The sequence below is a fragment of the Myotis lucifugus genome, unplaced genomic scaffold (assembly GCF_000147115.1).
Source record: "Myotis lucifugus unplaced genomic scaffold, Myoluc2.0 scaffold_160, whole genome shotgun sequence".
NCBI classification, from domain to species: Eukaryota; Metazoa; Chordata; class Mammalia; order Chiroptera; family Vespertilionidae; genus Myotis; species Myotis lucifugus.
Genome location: NW_005871208.1, coordinates 50,213 through 68,697, shown reverse-complemented (window position 1 = coordinate 68,697; position 18,485 = coordinate 50,213). Strand labels below are relative to the sequence as shown.

At 38.2% G+C, this 18,485-nt stretch overlaps 1 protein-coding gene and 1 non-coding gene across 6 annotated transcripts in view; one reads left to right on the top strand and one right to left on the bottom strand.

Moving 5' to 3' along the window:
• Positions 1-18,177, top strand: part of TFCP2 (transcription factor CP2) — a 47,000-nt gene extending 28,823 nt beyond the window's left edge. The window contains exons 5-15 of one of the 5 annotated variants that reach the window (XM_014461724.2): positions 4,238-4,344; positions 5,767-5,919; positions 6,668-6,778; positions 7,090-7,178; positions 9,079-9,127; positions 9,530-9,623; positions 10,394-10,484; positions 13,324-13,445; positions 13,908-14,050; positions 16,255-16,306; positions 16,727-18,177. In XM_014461724.2, the coding sequence (XP_014317210.1) occupies positions 4,238-4,344; positions 5,767-5,919; positions 6,668-6,778; positions 7,090-7,178; positions 9,079-9,127; positions 9,530-9,623; positions 10,394-10,484; positions 13,324-13,445; positions 13,908-14,050; positions 16,255-16,306; positions 16,727-16,764 (1,049 nt within the window). In that variant the 3' untranslated portion in view covers positions 16,765-18,177. Of the gene's footprint in view, positions 1-4,237; positions 4,345-5,766; positions 5,920-6,667; positions 6,779-7,089; positions 7,179-9,078; positions 9,128-9,529; positions 9,624-10,393; positions 10,485-13,323; positions 13,500-13,907; positions 14,051-16,254; positions 16,307-16,726 lie in introns of those variants that run through there. The other 4 variants (XM_006095653.3, XM_006095652.3, XM_023759693.1 and 1 more) reach the window with 4 other exon arrangements.
• On the bottom strand, positions 7,359-7,482 carry LOC111827411. The gene has a single exon (XR_002830965.1). It is a non-coding gene; the product is annotated as a small nucleolar RNA SNORA28 (small nucleolar RNA).
• Positions 18,178-18,485: the final 308 nt, after the last annotated feature.

Genomic DNA, 18,485 nt, shown 5'->3' with positions numbered 1-18,485 from the left:
AGGCTGGCCAGGCACCCCAGCGGACCCCCACCCTGATCTGGGACACCCTTCAGGGCAAACCAGCCGGCCCCCACCCGTGCACCAGGCCTCTATCCTATATAATAAAAGGGTAATATGCAAATTGACCGTAGGAGCAGAACGACTGGGAATGACTGGTCACTATGACACACACTGACCACCAGGGGGCAGACGCTTAATGCAGGAGCTGTCCCCTGGTGGTCAGTGCACTCCCACAGGGGGAGCCCTGCTCAGCCACAAGCCAGGCTGATGGCTGCCAGCACAGCGGTGGTGGCGGGAGCTTCTCCCACCTCCTTAGCAGCACTAAGGATGTCCGACTGCAGCTTAGGTCTGCTCCCTGCTGGAAAGTGGACATCCCCTGAGGGCTGCCAGGCTGCCAGAGGGATATCTGACTGCCAGCTTGGGCCCGATACCCCAGGGAGCGGGCCTAAGCCAGCAGGTAGACACCTCTGAGGGGTCCCAGACTGCAAGAGGGCATAGGCCGGGCTGAGGGACCCCCCCGAGTGCACAAAGTTTTGTGCACCGGGCCTCTAGTTAAGTATAAAAACTTACTATCATGATGATACCAAAAGTTAGAAAGTGGAGACACTTCGGTTCCAGAACAATCACATTCATTATTTCAGCATGATTTTATGTTGTTTTTATTTCTTTTTAATTTAGTTGTGGTAAAATATACATAACATAAAATTTTAATTATTTTTAATACATAAAATTACCCAGTATTTATCTTTTTGTGACTGGCTTATTACACTTAGCATAATCATCAAGGTTAGTTTATGTAGTAGGATGTGTCAGAATTTCCTTCCTTTTTATGACCTTCTAGAGGCCCGATGCACGAAATTCGTGCAAGAATAGGCCTTCCTTCCCCCGGCTGCTGGCACTGGCTTCCCTCTGGCCACTGGCAGGCACCCGGGACCCGGGCTTCCCTCTGGCCACTGGCAGGCACCGGGCTTCCCTCCAGCCCCAGCTTTGTCTGGAAGGTCGTTCAGTCCAATTAGCATATTATGCCTTTATTATTATAGATAATATTCCATTGTATGTAGATAGCACATTTTGTTTATCCATTCACTCCTCAGTGGATGCTTGGGTTGATTCCACCTTTTGGCTATTGTGAATGAATAATGCTACTATGAACCTGGGTGTGCAAATACTTACTTTAGTGTCTGCTTTCAATTCTTTTGGGTGTATACTCAGAAGTGGAATTGCTATATTATATGATAATTCTATTTTAAAATTTTTGAGGAACCACCATACTGTTTTCCACAGTGGCTGTACATTTTATGTTCCTATCAGAATTGCACAAGGGTTCTAATTACTCTACCTCCTTACCGACACTTATTTTCTATTTTTTTAATACTAGCTATTCTAATAGATATGGAGTGGTATCTTATTGTGATTTTGATTTACATTTCTCTAATGATTAGTGATGTTGGGTATCTTTTCATGTACTTATTGGCCATTTGTATATCTTTGGAGAAATGTGTATTCAAATCCTTTGCCCATTTTTGAATCTGGTTGTTTTGTTGTTAAGTTGTAGGAGTTCTGTATATATTCTGGATGTTAAACCCACATCAAATATATGAGTTACAGTATTTTCTCCTATTCTGTGTAGGTTGTCTTTTCACTGTTGATAGTGTCCTTTAATGGACAAAAGTTTTAAATTTTTATATAGTCTATAACTTTTTTGTTTTTGTTTTTCTGTGCTTTTGGTGTTATATCTAAGAAATCATTGGAAAGTCCAGTATCATGAAATTTTTCCTAAGAGTTTTAGGTTTAGGTGTAGATATTTTTTTTTTAAGGAAGGAAATTCTTATTTATTTGTTTGTTTGTTTGTTTATTTTGAGAGAGAAAGAGAAACATCAATTTGTTGTTCCACTTATTTATACATTCATTGACTGCTTTCTTGTATGTGCCCTGACTAGGGATCAAACTCGCAACATGGGTATATTGGGATGATGCTCTAACCAATTGCCCTACCCAGACAGGGCAGTGTAGATCCATTTTTTAAGTTAGTTTTCATAGATGGTGTAAAGTAAGAGTCCACCTTCATTCCTTGCGTGTGGATTTCCAGTTTTTCCAACACCATTTGTTGAAAAGACTACCCATTACCATTGAATGGCCTTGTCACCCTTGTCTAAAATCATTTTGCTATATATATGATGATTTGTTTCTGAGCGCTCTATTCTGTTCCATTTGTCCATATATTCATCTTTATGCCTGTACTATACCAGTTTTTGTTTGTTTGTTTGTTTAATCCTCACCCAAGGATATTTTTTCCATTGATTTTTAGAGAGTAGAAGGGAGGGGGAGAGACATAGAGAGAGAGAAACATTGATGTGAAGAGACACATCATTTGGTTGCCACTTTCATGCGCCCCAACCAGGACTAGGGATTGAGCCCACAACCCAGGAACGTGCCCTTGTCCAGAATCGAACCCAGGACCCTTTAATCTGCTTCAGTGCTCTATCCACTGAGTCAAACTGGCTAGGGCTCACACCATCCTATATAATAAAAAGGTAATATGCAAATTGATCGAACGGCAGAACAACTGGTTGCTATGATGCACAATGACCACCAGGGGGCAGATGCTCAATGCAGGAGCTGCCCCTGGTGGTCAGTGCGCTCCCACAGGGGGAGCACCACTCAGCCACAAGCCCTGCTGACGGCTGGCGAGTGCAGCAGCGGTCCTCCGCAGCAGTGCTAAGGATGTCCGACTGCAGCTTAGGCCTGCTCACCACGTGGGCCTAAGCCATCAGTCGGACATCCTCCGAGGGCTCCCAGACTGCTAAAGGGCGCAGGCTGGGCTGAGGGGACCCCCCACCCCCCAGTGCACGAATGTCGTGCACCAGGCCTCTAGTTTTTAATAACTGTAACTTCATAGTAAGTTGTTGTTTTTTTTCTTTAATTTTTATAGGGATAGAGGAAAGGAAAGGGAGAGAAACATTGATTTGTTATTCCACTTATTTATGCATTCATTGGTTGATTCCTGTATGTGCCCTGATTGGGGATCAAATCTGCAGTCTTGGCATATTGGGATGATGCTCTAACCAACTGAGCTACCCAGCCAGGGCATGTAGGAAGTTTTGGAATAAAAAAGTATGAGACCTCCAATTTTGTTACTTTTCAAGATTGTTTTGGCTATTCCAGGTCTGATATTTTGTTTTGAGTAGTGTATAAAAGGGCCAGGTTTTGCCCCTAAATTCCTCAAAGTTCTTTTATTTTACTAATACCTGAGACCTAGTACTTTGTCTTACCTAAAGTAGGAGGCCTGGGATTCGAATCTATGTCTCTTGGTTTGCAGTCCAAGTTTTTCTACCTTTCTCCACAGAGTAGAATTTGGTTTTCTTAAACCATGGCACAAAAGGGAAAGATCTTTACAAACATGCACAGGCTCTCTTTGTAAACATACTTTGAATCCCAGCATCTGTGTCTTTGGTCTCTTATTAGTTACTATCTCCTATTGGTAAACATAGTTAAATCTGAGTACTACTAGATTTACCTGAGAAAACACTGGTTCTCATACAGATATCCATATAATAAAATTGGCTTTAAGATGAATCCAACACAACTAACACTGTGGAGTAGGATCCACTTAACGCTTTCTTGTTTAAATCATTGATACTAAAACAGTATAGTTAGAGCGCAGTTATAATAATATTAGCCTGGCCTTATCACTTAGTTTGAATATTAATAGAAGCCAGGGAATGGTATTTGAGTTTGTGCTATATGGAATGGAATGCAAAGTTCTACTAAAGCCCATTCATTTTTGCTTACCTCTTGAGTGTAAGATATGTCACTCTGCTATAGGATTATTTGATGACTTTCCCACTTCTATCTGTGATACAATACTTTATGCCTTTATTCAGACACTCTACTTTATCCTTCTGTAGCAATACTCCTAGTGTACTTCTGGCAGTAACACTAATCCAGAAAGTAAGTGAAGCAGATTATGTTACAATTTTCATGACACTAGAGCTAGTGTGTAGACTAAATCTATTTTTAAGTGGAATTAAACGTTTTAAAGTAAAAAAAAAAGATACTCAGAAGCAAAGTATTTAGATTAATGTTAGCTCTATTCAAACCTCTTTCACTGGCAAAAAGAGGTTTACATAAAAATCTTGGTAACTAGAGACCAACAATACCTGTATAAGAATCAGTGCTTTCTTACTTAAACCCAGTAGCACTCAGAATTGTTCAATGAATACCACTTGTTTCTCAGATATCCCCATGTCTGTGGGTATAATCGATCCTCGGGCTAATCCAAACCAACTAAACACAGTGGAGTTCCTGTGGGACCCTGCAAAGAGGACATCTGTGTTTATTCAGGTGAGGCATTGCAGATGGGGTTCCAGTTATGAAGAGCGTCTCTTACTACAAATTTGTTTCTTAAAGAATAAAACATGTTGAGTTGGAAATCTTTCCAGGGCTCCAGGATGACTCAAGTACAGACTCCTCAGCATGTTCCTGAAAGCAATGAGGAGTTTCTTCATTGCTCTTCTGATTTCCCCAATTTATGTATTTGTTTCTCTCCCAAATGCTTACTAACGGCTACATAATACAAGGTAGGTCAAAAGTAGGTTTACATCTGTTCCTATGGAAAATAATACAACAATTAATAAATAATATAAGAATACACTCTGTGTTTTGCCTAGTCACAACTGTAAACCTACTTTTGCCCCACCCTGTATTTTATTCTGGATATAACATAACTTATCTAATGATTATTTAGCATTGAGATTGTCCTAATTTTTCACTATTATCCATAAGGTTATTTTGAACATCTTTATACTTAAAATTTGATTTGCATATGTGATTATCACCTTTGGGTAGATTCCTTGAAAATTCTTATTTGTCATCATGATAGCTAATAGATTAAGTGGTCCCCATGTTAACACTTTGTATACATAATTTTATTTAAGATTTTCAACAATAATCCTGTGGAGTAAGACTAGTCCTTGATACTTAGAGAAGTTAATAACTTACCCAAGCTAGTATTTGGTCAGTCAGAATTCCACTGTTCGGATTCACCAAGGTCTTAGACTTTATGCAGAAGCCAGGCAAACCTTTTTCCTCCTATAGCCAGCTTTTATATATACTATTTTCCCAGCTTTCATATATACTATTTTCCCAGCATAGATGGTGCCTCCGCTTGCTAAAATCTATCTAAAAGTCCAGGAAACTTTTACTAACAGAAATAATTTCTTTTATGTTAACTCTATATTCTCTGACGCAGTTAATTTAATTCCTCACAGTAGCTTTTGTTAGCATTAGATATATTTTTGTTGTTGTTGTTAATCCTCACCCAAGGATATTTTTCCATTGATTTTTAGGGAGAGTGGGAGAGAGAGGGAAGACAGAGAGAAACATCTATGTGAGAGAAACACATCGATTGGTTGCCTCCTGCACGGGCCCTGACCAGGTCCCAGCCAGGGAGGAGCCTGTAACCAAGGTATGTGCCCTTGACCGGAATTGAACCCAGGACCCTTTGGTCCGCAGGCTGACACTTTATCCACTGAGCCAAACTGGGTAGGGCAACATTAGATCTATTTTGTTTGCATTTCTAAATCATTTAAGTTTTCCTCATTTCCATCATTAGAGTATAAATTCTTCAAGATAAAAAGAGTAAAAGTTTTTTTTGTAGTTGTTCACAATGCTTTTGAAAAGGTTTGCTATTAGTAGTTGCTCAAAGATGTTGACTGGTTTGTCTGGCTTAGCAGTACTGGAAGGTGGACATTGTCTTCTCTTCAGGTGCACTGTATCAGCACAGAGTTCACCATGAGGAAACATGGCGGAGAAAAGGGAGTGCCGTTCCGAGTACAAATCGATACCTTCAAGGAGAACGAGAACGGGGAGTATACTGAGCACTTGCACTCAGCCAGCTGCCAGATCAAAGTCTTCAAGGTATTCCTGGGCGTTGTGGTGGCCTTGGAACTACTTGCCTCCTCTTTCAGTTGTAACATTTAGTCCCAAGTCAGAAAGCCAGCTTGTTTGTTTTTTTTTCAAAAACTAAACTATGAAAACTCATGGATTTTCATTGAATGCTCTTAAAGCCTGTTAAAGTGATAAACTCTTTTAAAAACTCACAAAAATTATGAAAAGTTGACAGTTTTGGTTACATTCATACTTGATCTTCTTTCCTTATTTTGGTCTTTATCACGTGGACAAATATGTTCTCGTTTAAGAAGATTCATTAAATACAAAAGTGTTGCGAGCACAACACTGACGTTCCCCTTTGTCAGTCTTACCCTGACTCTCCAACCTCTCCCCAGAGGTAACCACGGTTACAATTTAGTGTGTATGTATCCTTCTAGTCCCCTTCTGTGCTTTTAGTACACATGTTCATAGGTATACACATATTTTCTTTTCTTTCAAACATAAGTGGGATTATATGGTATGAACTGTTTTGAGGCTTGCTTTTTCAGTTAACCTGTGTGTTTTAGAGATCTTTCCATGTCCATAGTTATAGATCTCCTATTCTTTTTTAACTTCCTCAAACATTTAAATTTCCTATTTTCAGACTTATCTGCAATGATGCATTTTGTCTTTATATCATTAGAATATATATTTGTTTCACTTGTGACTGTTTAAGTTTTTAGAAATAATATTGTTGGGTGAAGGGTGAGTTTAAAACAAAGTATTTCTATTTCAGCCCAAAGGTGCAGACAGAAAGCAAAAAACAGATAGAGAGAAAATGGAGAAACGAACACCTCATGAAAAGGAGAAATATCAACCTTCCTATGAGACCACTATACTTACAGAGGTAAAAAGATTTCTTTTGGTGACAATTTTAATCAATACTTTTTACTCTTAAGAAAAAATCCAATCAATTACATATATCAAATCATTATCTTGTGATTTACCTAAAACTAATATGTTATGTATCAGTTATATCTCAGTTTTTAAAAATTATTTTCCACCTGTTCAAAATTTATTTGACCTCTTAGTTATGGGGGACTCTGAAGAACTAAAATTTACTTTTACTAATCAAGATGTGCCATTTAAGTAAACATGTTTTGGTCGAACACTAGGGTCAATTATACTTTTTAGTATCTAAGTTTTCTTTTGTTTTAGTGTTCTCCATGGCCCGAAATCACATATGTCAATAATTCCCCATCCCCTGGCTTCAACAGTTCGCATAGCAGTTTTTCCCTTGGGGAAGGGTAAGTCTGGGAAATGAAATTGGCTTGTGTTTTGTCCTAAATGTGTGTTTTTTATTATCTTTCTATAGACAAGATCTTTCTAAATCAATCAGTACTTCTATTTGGTCAGTCTTTGATGGACTTACATAGTAACTGAGGTTTGGATTACCTTCAAAGGCACGGAAGGTATTTGTTTTTAACACTGTCTGTGTCTATGTAAGGCCTTGTCTCGTAGAGGAGAGTGCACGGGGATAGGTTAGACTTCGTTGCTATGGCAAGCTCAAATTGCGTCAGACAGTTTTGATCATCTGCCAGGGTGTTGCTTGTAAGAGACTGAAAGAGTTTTACGTACCCCTTTATCTTCTTTTTTCCTCCCATTAGAAAATCACTTTTACAGTCAGTTTTTAGTGAGTCAGGGACTGATTTTCTGGGCTTTTCACTTCTCCCTATTACTGCTTTTTTTGATTATTTCACTTCCTGATCATACTCTCACCAGAGACTGGTCATCAGAATTGAAACACAGTTGTACAAACATTAATATCTGTTTTGTTACTTATGAAGAATGATCCTAACACCTAATTATCATGAATCTTTGCTAATCAGGGAAGAAGGTTGAACATGATAGCTAAAGAGTGTCTTATCACCCTATTAGCACATATTCCACATGGGCCATATTGAAATTTCAAATAGGCTATGAAATGTGTGAATATATTGCTTGGTTGTAATGTTTGTTTTTAATTTATTTGGGCTCTGTGTTCAACCTATTTCTGAAATACTTAATTAAGGTGGCTTAAATATTCAACATGCATCAATTAAGAATAAAAATAGGTAGAAGTTGTAGAAAGAAGAATTAACTAGGGCCTTGAGATAAGTTACTCACTAAATTTGAAGACTGTATTTGAATTTTGCAGTTAAGGGGGTGGAAAAGAAAAAATACCTTTTAGGAAAGAAAAATCTCTTATTCACATGGATTATTCAGCCTACTTATAAGCAATTTTAATTATTATATAGGATTTAAGAGGTTTTTTTTCCCTTTTTGTCATGTACTTCATTATTAGGCTCAAATTTCCACTCATAAAAAAAAGTAAACATTAGGAAAGAGGGACAGTCTGTAAAGCAAAAGGAAGTACAGGGAAAAACCTACAGTGTAGAAATAGCCCTTGGATTAGCCCTTAGATAACACTAATTTTTGAAGCTGTTTTAAAAATAATTATTGTTTTTTACTATAAAAAGTGTGGGATCCCATTGCATCTCATAAATTTTATTCTAATATTTTCCCTGTATGTTTGTACATTTATATATTTGATGCAGTAATATATTGATTACTTTTATATTCTGACACTTAGTTTACATTCTAATAAATTTATATTAAATACTGTTTATGCCCTAATTCAGTGATGGCGAACCTATGGCACGTGTGTCAGAGGTGACACGCGAACTCATTTTTTTGGTTGATTTTTCTTTGTTAAATGGCATTTAAATATATAAAATAAATATCAAAAATATATGTCTTTGTTTTACTATGGTTGCAAATATAAAAAAATTTCTATATGTGACACGGCACCAGAGTTAAGTTAGGGTTTTTCAAAATGCTGACACGCCAAGCTCAAAAGGTTCGCCATCACTGCCCTAATTTATCTAATAAGTCCCAACGTATTGGAATCTTGATTTTTTTCCAATTTCTCCAATAATAATAAAATGTTGCAAATGTCATAGCTTCTCCCCCTTCAAGCCTCCCCCCAAAATCTTTACAATGAATTAGTAGATAATGGAAGTATTGGGTCCAAGAATAAGAGTTTTTTATGAGAAAAGCACAGATTTCTTTAAATCTCTAGTTTAGGACTTACTATGAGAGTGAAGAATGATGATGAACCTTAGTATGTGTCATGGACTCATCCTTTCATTATAAATGTTTCTTTAGAAATGGTTCACCAAACCACCAGCCAGAGCCGCCCCCGCCGGTCACAGATGTAAGTCTAAAGCTAAATGTCAGTTATTTGCAATGTCTAATAATACTTTGATGACTATGCAGTTCAATAGAAGTGCCCAACTGGTAAGGAGTATTCATTCATTCATTAAACAAACATTTATTGAATTTTGACTATGAACAGATACTGTGCTAGGGACTGCAGATACAAAACAAGTACTGTAGGACCCTTGTATTTAAGGAATTTACAATCTGGTGGGGAAGATAAGGATGGAACTCCAAGGGTTTCTTGTAGGGTTAGAGAAAGAAGACTGATGTACAACTTCCAAGCAAACTAGACCTATCTGAGTGTGGGTGTGTTTGGCTATGTGTTACCTAAGAACATTTACCTTTTTGAAATTCAACCTATTTAGTTACCAAAAAAAAATTGCTTTCTCTCTTTCAGAACCTCTTGCCAACAACCACACCTCAGGAAGCTCAGCAGTGGTTGCATCGAAACCGGTTTTCTACATTCACAAGGCTTTTTACAAACTTCTCAGGTTAAATTTGCTTGTCCTTTGTTTTCTCCAGCATGGGATATTCTTTCATATTCTAGGGCTTTCTGGTATCCGTGTGAGGATGTGTGTGTGTGTGTGTGTGTGTGTGTGTGCTGTTAAATACTTAAAAAGAAAGATCTCTTAGTTTGAACTCACTGTAATTTTAAAATATTTATTCTTTACAACACTTCATATAGTATTTTATCAAGGAACATTTGGAGGTAGTCTGAAATGTCCCCTTGATATCACTATATTGTATTTTATTTGCACATTCCACTTTTATTTAATACCGTCGGTTACCAGGTATGGTAGGAATACACAGATGGATAAGGCATACATATTTCCTGATCATTATCTAGTATCAAAAAATCAATATACCTCCCACCCCCCCCAAAAAAAGGGGGTAAACAAGTAGTTGTGATGTAGTAGATACAAAGTTAGGCATTTAGAGGGGTTAGGGAACATGTGTGATGCATGAAGAATGAGGAGGAGTCTCTTGGTCAGACAGTGAAAGGTTAATTCAGGCAAGAGGAGCAACTTCTCACTAGACATCATCATTGTGATTAAAACAGGGTTAAGTGGAGAAGTAATTGGGTGGGAATTGAGGTGGGAGACGAGCAGGGGCCAGATCATGGAGGGCCTTACACACCATGCAAAAGATTATGGATTATAACATAGTAGTAATGAGGAGTCCTTGTAACTGAGCCCATTTTAATAGTTATTAACAAAGAAAATCTTTGCCTCTATCACCCATTTTCTTATATTTATTTCAGGGGCAGATTTATTGAAACTAACTAGAGATGATGTGATCCAAATCTGTGGCCCTGCAGATGGAATCCGACTTTTTAATGCGTTAAAAGGCCGGTATGTGATTAGTGTTTAGTGTTAAAATATCAGTGAGGTTGGATTTCAAATGGATTTGGATTCAGGGATTCTTCACAGTTTTCATTGCACAGCTAAATCCATCTTGTCAAAACATTCTATTTGAATGCTAACTATGTACCAGATAAACAAAGATGAAAAATATCCTTTCTTACACTTGATTCAAGGAATTCCTCATGATATCCCATTTTTTATTTTCGGGTAGTTTTTTTCATTCAATAAATACTCATTGTCCCTATTATGAGCCATTGGGCTCTGGGGATATATTAGAGAGCAAAATAAACATGGAGACTACTTTCTAATGGAAAGAGATAAAGATATAAACAGTATTTTGGTTAGTGATAGTACTTTGAAGTAAAACAAACAAAAACAAGGTTGTGACCTATAGAGTACCCAGCATTTGGTTAGGAAAGATCTTTCTGAGGAGGGATTATTTACCATCTACGGCCACACCACCCTGATCTTGGAAGCTAAACAAGGCCAGGTCTGGTTAGTACTTGGATGGAAGGAGGGATTATTTAAACTGTTATGAGAAAACGAAACTATGAGGGAAGAGCCTTCTAGGCAGAGGGAACAAGAGATGTTAAGGCTCTGAATTCAGTTTTAGCTAAGGAATAGATCATTCTTAAGTTTGTACAGGAATTGCTTAAGTGGTCTTCTTACAAATATTATTTATAATCAGAGAGTAACTTATAGACCCAATTTGTGATTTCTAATTTCCAATAGGTACTAGTAATATTAATGGAAAAACCATACAGGTCAATGCCATAGAACCAAATCAGTGACTAAATAATGAAACAGATTGTGTAGTATTTGTGTTTGTACATCACAAGAGTTATCAGGTTGGCTAGAATCTTGAAAAATTTTAAGGAAAGAGGTGAAATTCAGGAGTAAATGACTTGGGGAATGGATATTTAATTTTTACATGTATTATCTAAAGAGCACTGAAAAACAGGAAGCAGTGATGGAAAAAAAAATTTTAAAAAAAGAAATAGTGAGCAATAAGTAATGAGATCAAGAAGTAATTGAATAGGGTTATCAAAGAAATAAGAACAGCACTAACTGGTTTTGGCACCTACCTCAGTTGCTCACATGTGGAGGCAACCAAATGATGTGTCTCTCTCACATCCATGTTTCTCTTGCTCTCTGTCTCTCCCCCTCCCTTCCACTCTCTCCAAAGAAGTAAGAACAGAAAGAAGGCTTAGGCTACTTAGTTTTTTGTGTGTTTTTTAAAAATTTTTTTTAATCCTCACCTGAGGATATTTTTTTCCATTGCTTTTCAGAGAGGGAGGAGAGAGAGAGAGAGAGAGAGAAAGAAACATCAATGTGAGAGAGACACATTGACTGGTTGCCTCCTGCACATGCACCTGCAATCCAGGTATGTGCCCTTGACTGGGAATCGAACCGGAGACCCTTCAGTGCACAGGCTGACACTCTAACCATTGAGCACACTGGCCAGGGCTGGCTCATACATTTTGAAAATAGATGATTCCTGACTTATGATGGCTCAACTTATGATTGTTCAACTTTATGATGGTGTGAAAGTGGTATGTAATCAGTAGAAACTTTACTTCAAATTGTGAATTTTGGTCTTTTCCCAGCTCTAATGATAAGTGGTATCTATCTATATATATAAAAGCCTAAGCAACCGTTATGACCAGTCGACCGAATGACCAATTGAACTCTCGCTATGATGACACACTGACCACCAGGGGCAGATGCTCAACACAGGAGCTGCCCCCTGGTGGTCAGTGTGCTCCCACAGCCAATCTCTGGCTGCTGGCCATTCTCCCACGGTCCCTTTCTCCCGCGGTCCCTTCCCCTGGCCAGCACCGATCCGGCCAGGTCGAGGGACCCCCCCACCACCACCACCACCACCTGTGCATGAATTCGTGCACCGGGCCTCTAGTAATACTATAATGCTGAGCAGTGGCAATGAGATAATTTTGCCCTACTATAGGCTCATGTAAGTGTTCTGATCATGTTTAAGGTAGGCTAGGCCAGTGGTCAGCAAACTGAGGCTCGGCAAACTGTGGCTCGCGAGCCACATGCGGCTCTTTGGCCCCTTGAGTGTGGCTCTTCCACAAAATGCCGGCTCTTCCACAAAATACCAACTTCTGCGCATGTGCCACAAAGTTTCAATCGCACTGTACATGTGCGCCCACACGTGGTATTTTGTGGAAGAGCCACACTCAAGGGGCCAAAGAGCCACATGTGGCTCGCGAGCCGCGGTTTGCCGACCACGGGGCTAGGCTAAGCTATGATCTTCGGTATATTAGGTGTATTAAATGCATTTTTTATTTATGATATTTTCAGTTTATGATGGGTTTATCGGGACATAACCCCACCGTATGTTGAGGAACATCTGTATTTCTAACCTGTCATCAAAAGTCGCTAACTCAGGTGGCTACAGAGGCCACATGTAAATGAGTGACAGTCAAGCCTGGGGTGTACTGAAGAATGCATGCCCCATGCAAGGAGAAGAGCCGATTGTTATCTTGTGGAATGAGGGCTTTGGATTGCCAGATCTGATTTTTGAAAAGCCACAAATTCAGAGGTTTATATGGTGCCTTCTGTTGGAAGGAATTCAGTTAAATGTGTGCACGTGCGCACATACACATACACACACACACACACACACACACACACACACACACACACACGGAAGCTAATAAAACAGGGCAAATGAGCTGCATTGGCCCATGGGCTGCCAATTTTCAACCATTGCTCTATAGTATTAACATAACTACACAAGTTGTCCCTTAAAATGTGCTTGCCGTGAAAAATATAAGACTAACAGCTTTTTTTTCTCTCTCACTAGGATGGTGCGCCCAAGGCTAACCATTTATGTTTGTCAGGAATCCTTGCAGTTGAGGGAGCAGCAGCAACAGCAGCAGCAGCAGCAGCAACAGCAGCAGAAGCATGAGGATGGAGACTCAAATGGTACTTTCTTCGGTAGGTCATTCGGGACAAGGCCAGGAAAGATATGAAAAAAAGGTAAAGAGATTACTTACAAGCATGTGTGATAGGAATTTATCAAATAGCAGATTTAGAAGCAATTTGCTAGAAGTAATGGTAATAGCTTGAGTTCCTAATATATGCGAGACACTATTCTCGGCACTTTTTTACACATTTGAATTTTTACAACTAGTATCTCCTCTTTGCAGTAGATTTTATTGTTATCTCCCACATTTAGGTTAGGAAAATGAGACTTAGGGATCTTAAGTAACTTACTCTCAACCACAAGCAAGTGGTTGAGTCAAGACTCAGGATTTGACTTTGAGTCCTTCAGAAATTGAGCATTCCTAGTGATCAGATTACCAATCAAGGGCACAGATAAGAACAGATAAAGTTTAAGAACAGATAAACTTTGTACTGACTGCCATTGCTTTCTCCTTTTTGCAGTGTACCATGCCATCTACCTAGAAGAACTGACAGCTGTTGAATTGACAGAAAAAATTGCTCAGCTTTTCAGCATTTCCCCTTGCCAGATCAGCCAGATCTACAAGCAGGGGCCAACAGGGATCCATGTGCTCATTAGTGATGAGGTAGATTTTCAGTACAGCTGAATCACCAGATGACAATGAAGTTGTCAGGGCATATAGCAGGAGCAAGAGCAGTTCTGTTGGGGCAGAGTGCTCTGTTTTCTAGACCAGAGTTTCCCAGATGTTTTTGCTTGCTTACCTCCTAAAATTATTTTTTAAAAATATGTATCTCTTTGCACATTTTTAGGGACTTAAAATTTTTTCTCTTAAGTTTATTTATTTTTATTTTTTATTCTCACCTAAGGATATTTTTTCCATTGACTTTTAGAGAGAGTGGAAGGGAGGGGAGAAGGGGCAGAGAGAGCAGAGAGAGAGAGAGAAAGAGAGAGAGAGAGAGAAACAGAGAAACATTGATAAACATTGATTGGTTGCCTTCTACACACACCCTGACCGGGGCCTGGGATCGAACCTGTAACCAAGGTACGTACCCTTGACTGGGAATTGAACCCGAGACCCTTTGGTCCAAGGGCTGACCCTCTAATCATGAGCAACATGGGCCAGGGTTCTTTTAAGTTTAAATGAAGTTGCACAGGATGCTATTTCTGGGGATATTATATGACATTTAAAAAATGAAATGGTTGCCTGGCTGGAGTGGCTCAGTTGGTTGAGTGATATGTCCTATACACGGAAAGGTTGACAGTTTGATTCCCGGTCAGGGCACATACCTGGGTTACAGCATGTTTGGAAGGCAACCAATCATTGTTTCTCTCTCTCCCTTTCTCTCTAAGCATGTCCTCAGGTGAAGATTAGAAAAAAAAATTTAATAAAATAATTCTGAAATGGTTCCTTCACTGTTCTAACTATATTCCATGTAACCTAAATACAAGTGATTTAATACCATCTGTTTAAAAGAAATACATGAATATACTTTTTAACAGAATTTTTATATAATTTCCTTGAATTCATATTTCTATTTACTTCTCCATATAATTTTATCTTACCATAACATTTTTATTCTTGAACATTTTTTATTAATTTTTTATCATATGTAATTGAGACAAACATTTGCTTCAACAAAAAAATTGTTTTAGGCCCAGGCAGTGTGGCTCAGTGGTTGAGCATTGACCCATGACCCAGGGGGGGTCACTGTTCAATACCCTATCAGGGCACATGCCTGGGTTATGGGATTGATCCTCAGTAGGGGATCCCCAGCCGATCAATGATTCTCTTTCATCATTGATATTTTCTATCTCTCTCCCTCTCTCTTCCTCTCTCTGGAAAAAAAAAAATTGTTTCAGTAAAATTGATAGATTATTTCTTCTGAATAGAATTAACACTATTAATTATACAGTTGATTAAAACAACATAAATGTATTACATGTTTTGATGAGTAATTATTAAACACATGAAGAAAAAAATTATTATAAATGCATCTATTAATGAGATGGATGGGGTTGTTTGATTCCCTAGCCATGTCTCACACACAGTTAATTCATCTATAGATGAATACTGCCTATAGAATGAAATAGAGTTCAGCATCAGTTCCATCTGTTTTTTCCTCTATATGTAAGTATCGTGGAACCTGGTTCACGTTTATTGACTGACAGCAGTGGATGGGGTTTTGTTATGACAACATGGCTCTATTTTTTTTAACTTCTGAGTTATGTGCCAAAAATTACATAGTAATGTTGTCAAAAATTATTTTGAATCATCTGTCACTTGACAATTTGTGATTAGGTCACTCCAATTCTGGTGAAAAGAAAGAATTGGTAACCATGTGACCCCCCTAAGGCATTAGAGTTTACAGTTGCAGTTATACTTGGGCATTCGGGAAGCTTTTATACTCCAGGGCAATGCATTTTGGCAGGATTCCAGGAAGGTGAAACTCATGCCTTTATTTTATAAAATGGGCAAAGGGAGTTTGAGGAGGAAAAGTGGGAAAGGAAAACTGAAGAGGTTTTCAGGCAGTTTTAGAAAAGAGTAGATAGGGAATTTGGAGAACTAGAGGTCAGTTCTCGCATATGGGCCTCTCAGTGTCCGTGTGCCCCTTGGAAAGTCTTGGGGTTAACCCAGGAAAATGCATACTCCAATGTTAAGATCACTATTTTAAACGACTTAGCTTTTAAAACTTAGAAACTAAATGGGAGAAAACAAAGCAAAGGATTATTTTTCACTTAAATCTAATATTATAAAAAGCCACATAAGCAAAATAAATACAACAAACCCAAGTTTTTTAAAATCAGCAAATTTTCTTGCTTCTTTTTCAGATGATACAGAATTTTCAGGAAGAAGCCTGTTTTATTCTGGACACCATGAAAGGTAATAAAATAGTAAAACAAATACCTTTTTCTAAGGAGCTTAAGAGCTTTTTTTTCATACTTCTTTGAGGAGAGAGGGAAGGTATGAATCACCATATTTGAGGCAGAGAAAGTGACATAACATTAGAGGTGTACCTTTGTATGAATGGCTTTTTGTCATTGTCAGAATAGACAAAGTATAACTGATGATTCTCTGCCATTCTCTTTCGCCTTTCATGGACAAATGAGGAAATTGAGGCATGTTTTTATAATGCAAATTTATTATAAGTATTCTGTGACAATTAATACGTATGCTGCTCTTTGCTCTGCTGTGTGTTTTTTTTTTTTCTCAAAAGAACCTAACTGTACTTTTTTCTTTCTCATGTGTCTTAAAGATGACTAAAGATTACTCTCTCTTTCTTTTTTTTTTCTTTTTTTACAGCAGAAACCAGTGATAGCTATCATATTATACTGAAGTAGGTGTGGGGCATTCCATCCTCACTGGCTGCTGCTTCCTTCACCGCTTGGAAACTCCTCTCTCGAGGGGGTTGCAAATGGAGATTTGAAGGTCTGCAGGAACCTGACTGTGTGGGGGGAGTCCCGGTCATGGAGGCAGCATCTCAGCCATCTGTGTGGGCCCCAGCTCTGGTGGCATACACAGATTACTGCCCAACATGCATTTCTGCAGCTGTTTCTTAGTTAAAATTTCTGGACTCTGTTGTTATTGAATATCAGTAGAAGCTCCATTTCATTTGGGGTGTATGTAGGACATAATGATGATGATAATTGTGTGATGTTTAACGGAAAGATCTTAAATTTTGTGATATGGAGCTCTTGTGTAATTTTTTTCTAATATAAAAAAGTGAACATCTATATTCATAAGACTAGAGCCTCAATCTCTTTTGCATCAAACATAAACTGGCTTTTACCACAGTCGGCCCCTGAAAACCTCATCAAAGAGAATTTTTCTTTTGGTTCCCCTGTAATATTATGACTAATATTAATTTTAGCTAACACTTATGGGGCATTTATTTGTGCCAGGCCGTGTGAAAATTCTTCTAATGGATTATCTTGTTTAAATCCTCTTAATAATCCTGTATGAAGAGGTAATAATGATCCCTAATTGAAGATGAGGAAATGGAGACTGTAGTGGCTAAGTAGCTTGCTGAGTAACGGGCAGCTAGCAGGCAGTGTGATGCTGAGATCCAAAACCAGGCAGTCTGGTCCTTAAAAATTGCCACTCATTATGGCCACCCTTGCAGTACCCTGTGCTTGTCATCATTTCTCACTGTGGCTCTTCTGGTGAATAGGACATAACACTGAGTGAGAACTGAGTATTTAACCACTGAAAGGGACAAACCACACCTAATGAACAAATCAAAATCTACAGAAAGTAAAAACATAAGTGCTTTGTAAACACCATCAGTTAATCAGATCACAGAATTTGAGGTGGTGAAAACTAGGGATTTTCTGTAATTCCCAAAATTCACTGTTCTTGAATGACCTTCTCAAACTATTTATTAACGAGATAAACTCACCCCTCCTTTTTCTTTCCCCTCTGCATTTTCTCTTGGTATAAGAAGTTCTTTTACTCCTGTAATGTTCCTTTATTTAAGCTTTATAAGAAATTCCTTCTGATTCCATTCACATTCTTCCCACATATTTTTGTTCTTTCTTAAAGAATGATTGTGTGTTTACATGTGTAAGACTATAGGTCCTTTTTTTTCACATGTAAAGTTTTATTCAGAAATCCCTTTACACATGTGTTGAGTTGAAAAAAGATAATGTTCAAAGATTATGTACTGGATTTGGATGTGTGTGTTTTTAAAGCATTTGATAAAGTTTAAATGTTTTTATACAGATTTTTGTTCATTAAAATCAACCTGCAACATAGTCTGTTTCTTTTGATTGGAAACAAATTGAAAACTTTGAAACTAGAAAATTAAGTCAACTAACTTGTTTAGAACTGACCTAGGCAACTTGGCATCTTAGACCAAAATCTGTTTTTTTAGTGAATGGTTACCAGGTGTCTCCGTCTGAGGGCGACATTTCTAGTATACTGTATTCCTAAGACTGGCTCTCAGCTTCAGGGAAGTCAGCTCTCTCAGCAGGCTTCTACTGTGTTGGTTTTGGTTTTTTCCTATTCTGTCTGAATGATGTTAGGAGGGTTGGAATAGATGACTTAAGATCCTTTCTAAATC